We start from the raw sequence: 6,963 nt of genomic DNA, 5'->3' as shown, positions 1-6,963 counted from the left end.
TGGGGTATCTGTACTTTACTATTTATATTTTTGACAACTTTTACTTAACTACATTCCTAAAGAAAATAATGGAGTTTTTACATTTTCCCTGACACCCAAAAGTACTGGTTACATTTTAAATTCTTAGCAGGACAGGAAAATGGTCCAATTCACACACTTATCAAGAGAACATACCTGGTCACCCCTACTGCCTCTGAGCTGGCGGACTCACAAAACACACATGCTTAATTTGTAAATTATGTCTGAGTGTTGGAGTGTGCCCCTGGCTAAACGTAAATTTAAAAAACAAGAAAATGGTGCCGTTTGGATTGCTTAATATAAGGAATTTGAAACMATTTATATTTTTACTTTAACTTTTGATACTTAAGTATATTTAAAAACAAATTATTTTAGACTTTTACTCAAGTAGTATTTTACTGGGTGATTTTCACTTTTACTTCAGTCATTTTCTATTAAGGTATCTTTACTTTTACTTAAGTATGACAACTGGGTACTTTTTCCACCTGTGTGCGTGTGTGAGAGAGAGAGCGCTTCAGGCCCGTCATTACAGGGGCTCCTGGGTGGCGCAGTGGTCACTGCAGTACCTGGTTGGAATCCAMGCTGCATCACATCTGGCCATGATGGGAGTCCCATAGGGKGGCACACAATTGGCCCAGCGTCGTCCAGGTTTGACCGGGGTAGACCGACATTGTAAATAAGAATTTGTTTTTAACTGACTTGCCTAGTTTAATAAATAATTAAATAAAAAATAAATAAAAAATCAAATAGTGAGGTCAGATCTCACACTGCCAGCCAGAGTCCTGACCAGCATCCTCTCTGGCTATACACTTCTCACTATGAATTATTCAAACCGTCCTGAATAATGCAACATCGTTAGTCCTTCTAATGCAGGCTGGGAAGCACAGGCAGCCCACCCTGCAACCGCACACACTTAACATACACACACTCTGGCTGAATCGGTGTTACTGGGTATAAATGAATAATGAGAGATTCAGTTAAAATCACCCCCCTCCAGCTACTCATATGCTGTGGTATGCAGACGGTATGTTTGGATTATGGCAAAATGCATAAATATGCCATGCTATGGCTGAAGGGATGTGGTGGAGGAGCTAAGAGGTTGTATCCGTAGGCGACAGGACAGATCACTGCATGTTCTCCATGCACCAAGGGAACCGGGGAGTGAAAACACTGAAGACCAGAATGAGTGTGTGAATTATGGTTGTGGCTTATTGATACCCGTGTCACGAGTCACGACAAAACGTGATGTTCAACATGAATAATGGCTTGGTTGGGTTGGGTTATTCAGTGACCAGCACAAGTTCCATGGAAGATGGGATTAAGGAAGGGCTTAGTCGAGAAGGGATACATCTTTTGTTAAAATTGACTTTTCGGAGCTGGTTTAGGAGAACTTACGCAGCAGGTTAGGAGAATTAACATAGCAGGTTAGGAGAATTAGGTTAATGTTAGGAAAAGGGTTCGTTTTTTTTTATTTTAGGGTTAGCTAGAATCATTTCTAGACATGGCCCTAAGAAAGAGGATAAGAGTAGGTAGAGAATGAGGCAAGGGATGGAGATGACCTCTATCAGCTCAACAGTGTGGCCCTGACACTTGTTCATTTTTTGTGGGGGACATAGAGGGAGGTTTATTGTTGGTACAAAATCAAAGAAAAATAGACGATTGATTAAGGGGGAGAGTTACAGTGCTTTCGGAAAGTATTCAGACCCTTTGACTTTTTCCCCATTTTGTTACATTACAGCCTTATTCTAAAATGGATAAAATAAAACCAATTCCTCAGCAATCTACACACAATAACCCATAATGACAAAGAGAAAACAGGTTCAGAAATAGCTTATTTACATAAGTAGTAAGCCCCTTTGCTATGAAACTCGACATTGAGCTCAGGTGCATCCTGTTTCCATTGAGCATCCTTGAGATGTTTCTACAACTTGGAGACCACATGTGGTAAATTCAATTGATTGGACATGATTTGGAAAAGCACACACCTGTCTATATAAGGTCCCACAGTTGACAGTGCATGTCAGAGCAAAAACCAAGCCATGAGGTTGAAGAAATTGTCCGTAGAGCTCCGAGACAGGATTGTGTTAAGGCACAGATCTGGGGAAGGGTAGCAAAACATTTCCGCAGCATTTCTGCAACGTTATATTCCATGCGATGCATTTTATGCAACGTTTCCCCTACCCAGCGGATCCATTCTCCGTGTAGCCTCCTGCTGGAATGGAAGGAGAGATATCGCTCGAGTCGCAACAAAACMGAATATAATGTTGCAGTTAAAGTTCGTAATGTTTTTGGAGCCTTTGTTTGTGTTTTTTCAGAGCCCCCATACTGCGACGAGGAAGTGAATCGCTTCTTGGTGTACTTTTTTCAAAAACAAGTGAAATCGCAAAAAAAAGTGTCTGGACCCTTCTATAACATGGAATTAACAATAAAAAATTTGATTTTGTTGTGAAAAAGCAAACTTCTCATTTAATAGACCAATAAGAAATGGTTTCAAACCTCTGCCAATTGTCTGTTTTCCCCTCCCCTCCCAGACCACTCCCAGATAGTCCCAGCTACAGTAAATTCTTGCTTGAGAAATTGCCCTTTGCTATTTTTGTTTCTTTTCGACCATTTTAATTGAAAATAATCAGAGTAAGGTACTTAATTGTTACTCAGAAATGATTTGATATTGTGATGAAAACAGCTGCATTGGACCTTTCAGTGTGTATTCCTGATGTGTTTCAGAGTCAAGCTCCTTGGTCAGGAGAGCTTTGTCAGACTGAGCACAGGGTAGTACTATAGATCTGCCCCACCCAGAATTGATCTTGTTCAGCAGAGCCAAAAGCCCAAAAGGCCTGGCTCAGAGCAGGCTGTGAGAACAAAATACCACTGATCTCTGCTTCAGTCGGTCTGCACACAGCCAGGCCAGCACACATCACCAAGTCATTACAAAACCAAACGAGGGAAAGTATGAGAAAAAAAACATTCCATTTAGATGCAAATGCTTCTCGTTTCCTCTCCACACTCTGACAATGTATCTCTGTGGCTCTTCCGGAGAGCGAAGGAGAAGCGAGGATTAAACCGGTGATAGATGAGTAGTGACAGGTGGGACCGCAGCTAGTTTTCGGGGGATGAGGTCTCGTGCGTCGCCGCTGCACACATTCATTTACCCACAAAGCTGTGTTGCGCCCCACTGAGAGCCTGACAGCAAGCCAATTACTTCGGGCACCATGACAACAACCAGCCAGCCCCAAAATAACCCAAAAAGCTGACATTTGGCTCATATAGCAGGATCAAACTGTTAATCGGCGATGACAGAGCAGAATGTTTAAAAATGGGGTTTGACAGTTAATAGGTCATAACACACTGTGGTACTTGTGGGTAGTCTGGCTACACTGTATTAATTTATAAAGTAGTCGAACTCTAGTCTGGACAATTATACACACTGACAGCTCCTTATTGAGCCTTCACAGAAGAGGCAACAAATAATGGTCATTTCACTTTCTATGCCTGGGTGACAGTCAATACAAGAGATTTCTTAGTACCAACAGCACTCATTGATGTGTCACCTATAACCACCCTAGGACCACAGACATGCCTAGGATATYGTTGTATGGTCCAAAAAAATATCCTTTCAATGGAATGCTTGAAAAACAGTCCTTCTTAGAGCCAGTTCACAAATGTTCATACAAATGTTTATTTTACACAAATGCCTATGTTGTATAGTGAAATTGACACATTGGTTACAATGCGTGGTCAGGTCAGTAAAAAGCAGAGGTCTACAGTATGGGTGCAACCTGGCTAACTTTTAGCCTGGTCGCAGATCAGTTACTGCCAGGTTAGCAGAACCTGGCAGTAACAGCACAAACAGATCTGTGACCAGGCCAGCAAACCATGACAGAGGTCAATACCCAGGTTAGCATTTATTGGGATGACTCCTGTACCGGAGGCAGCTCTACAGAGTGGTCAATAGCTGGCACAGGCACAAAGGCATGATCTTAACCACACTGCTAACACTAACCTTAAATTAAGAACAAAAAGCTATTTTTTTTGTTTTTATGAATTTTTGCCATACAGACAATTTTACTTCGCCACTGGCACATCTAGCGGAAATCGCTCAGTTCTGCCTCCGGGGCTAAACTAATCCCAATAAACGTCAATCTGCGGTCAATACAGGGAAGGCTGAGCATGTGATAAGGGAATGGCATATGCACACGCTTAGCTACATAAATACATACAATGTAAAGACAAAGTCCATCAATTATGGGTACAAAAGACTCCCAGTGCTATATGTATAAAAATATGTTTGTTTTCATGACGACTGAGAAAACAAAGAGAGTTGCATTTCCAAGTGGCTTTTATGAGCCACATGCTGATCGTTAAAAATGGTTTGTGTATAACCTGCCACGGCACCATGCGTTTTGTTTGTGAATGTGTCAGCACCCAACAGTAACCCCTTGCCATACCAAAGTCTGACACCTTCTGGTTTGTCTGCCAGGGGGCGCTGACGGACAGTTTTGTTTTCATGAATGACATGCAGAGCTGTAATACCGCGGAGGACCTCTACAAGCCAGAAGTCCATTCTACATTGGGATTTATGAGATTTTACGTAGATAGGATCCTGATCACCTCTGAAACAACTCATCCTGGATGGATCTCAATCTGCCACCCACATTCACTAGGGGAGAATATAGGATTCTGATGTTATTAGGGATTGTTATGTTCATCCTTTTTTAATAAGGAACAGATTCAAAGCCATCAGGTCCCCATATTCACAGCTCAACATGATATCTCGCTTGATGACATTGTAATAGAAGACTAACCAGACGGATGAGTTACAAGGGAGGCTCCTCTTCACCCCCTAGTACCATACTCACCATCTCAAGAGGCGATTAGCTAAATTAACRGCTTAGACTTTCAATGGTAATAGCTGCAGAATAGAGTTCTGCGTACAAGGTACACAGGCAGATTGAGGCTGTGGTCCAAATCAGTGTATCTTCTCTCCCGGAGTGCTCTATCAGGCAAAGTAAGCGTGATAGAAGTGAAAGCATGAACCCTGAGAAGAGATATATGCGGGGAATGAATGTGTCGCTTTATAAAAAAGTTTCAGCAAATACAGGGTCCTTAATGGACACGTTATCAAAATATGACTAAGCTGGGAAGTGGGATCATCCTATGAAAAAATGTAAAAGTGGAACGAGACAGCAGCACATCTCCAAAATATTGACTTACATCAGCAATCAGGATCCTATGGGATCCTAATCTGGGCGACTTTGAGTTTTAAACGTTTGAAGAGCTCTGCTTTACAAACCAGCCATGAGTGTATAATGGTATGTTGAAAATGTTACATAAGTTAATTTGGGATATGGATGGACCATTCTGAGCCCCTGTGTTGACAGTAGTACTTATAAAAGAACATAGTCCTGTATAGTACAGAATAACCTTGTTACAGAGAGAGAGCTGGCTTGTGGACGAGATGTACTGCAGTATAACATGCTGTTGTATTGCTACATTGCGCCTGGGAAAGTGCTGCTGTATGCATAAGCCATACTACAGTACATACTTTAAGGTCTAAAATATATACTTTTTTTAACAGATCCCCTGGAGAGAAGGCCTTCAGCCTTGGGGGTAATCGTATAAATTGGCATTGAATTTTAATTTCTATTTAACATCATCAATAACAGCTAAAACAAGGGTTTTGTTTATATCAGAATAACAATGAATGCTACTGACATTCATGTCTTACTCTGTACATCCACAGATCGGGATATAAGGAAATGGGAGGGAGATTGACCCAGTACGCATAGACTTAAAACACCATTATATCACAATGTGTTTATACATAATCAATATACAGATGTAGAGAACATGTGCATGTAACGTAAAAAAAGTGAATTAAGTAGCTATAGTTTKAGAACAGCAGACAGGCCTGAGACGGTTTTGTTAAAAGAAACATTTAGTCCAGAAGTTAAATAGTGGCAGTTCACCATCTGTAGTGGTTTGGCTGAGGGGGAATGAAGGAATGTCCATGGCAACAGTAGTGTCATTTGACTCTTTGGTCAGATGTCAAAATGGCTGTCCCCCTCCTCCTTCGGTCTCCACTTTCTGTCTGGAGTCATGGCATTAAAACAATTCCTTGTCTTGAGCTCTGCATCAGTCTTTCAGAGGTGGAACAACTGATTGTGTTCATAGACATTGACACATATGCAGTTGTGTGCACACATTGTTCATCTACAGTTCCATCTCCACAGAGAGTCCAGTTCAATCTTCTGTGTGCATGCAAGACAAGTCAAATTCATCACCGGTGTATATTTTTAAAACATTTTTTTTATATTAACTCATAAACCAGGTAAACCATCGATAAAAAGGATAATATATTCCAACATGTATAACATATATATTCATATATAATATAAAACTCCCAAAATAAAATAAAACTGCAAACCCAAAATAAAACCATTTTGAAAACAAAACTAAAGAAATGTGTGTGGTGGTAAAAACAGTTGTCCAGTTCTACACAGAGGTCTCTGACTGTAGCCGCAGGACGAACTTGTGCGACTTAGGGTCGATGAACTCCTCTGAAAGCTGGATGTAGGGGATCCTTTTGGCCGTCACCACCAGGCTGAAGTCTATGCACTTGAGGAGGAAGATGGCGCCCTCCTTGAGGCCGCTGGTGACCGACGCCTCGCTGACCAGAGTCCACTGCCGGGCCAGCCAGCGTTCGCGGCCGTACTGCAGGGTGGGCCCGGGGGTCAGGTAACTCTCCAGGAAGGCCTATGAGGAGAGGAGTTAGCACTTTCCCAATAACATAATTATTTGTTACTACTATACAAGTAAGYTGCCACTCAAAGGAGTTGGTCAAAACCAGTGGGTGATGTCACCTTAAGTTGGTGGACGGGCTCATTGTAATGGCTGGAATGGAATYCTAAACATTCCATTCCAGCCACTACAATCCGCTCGTCCTCC

At 41.7% G+C, this 6,963-nt stretch overlaps 1 protein-coding gene across 4 annotated transcripts in view; it reads right to left on the bottom strand.

The window, feature by feature from the left end:
* Positions 1-5,817: 5,817 nt before the first annotated feature.
* Positions 5,818-6,963, bottom strand: part of LOC111970857 (vang-like protein 1) — a 52,114-nt gene continuing 50,968 nt past the window's right edge. For all 4 annotated transcript variants that reach the window (XM_023997578.2, XM_023997580.2, XM_070445903.1 and 1 more), the window contains exon 9: positions 5,818-6,771. In XM_023997578.2, coding sequence (XP_023853346.1) covers positions 6,511-6,771 — 261 coding nt within the window. In that variant the 3' untranslated portion in view covers positions 5,818-6,510. The remainder of the gene's footprint in view (positions 6,772-6,963) is intronic.

The sequence above is a fragment of the Salvelinus sp. IW2-2015 genome, linkage group LG12 (genome assembly GCF_002910315.2).
Source record: "Salvelinus sp. IW2-2015 linkage group LG12, ASM291031v2, whole genome shotgun sequence".
In the NCBI taxonomy this organism is placed as follows: domain Eukaryota; kingdom Metazoa; phylum Chordata; class Actinopteri; order Salmoniformes; family Salmonidae; genus Salvelinus; species Salvelinus sp. IW2-2015.
Note: the sequence above shows the minus strand (reverse complement) of the source record. Positions and strands in the feature narration are given on the sequence as shown.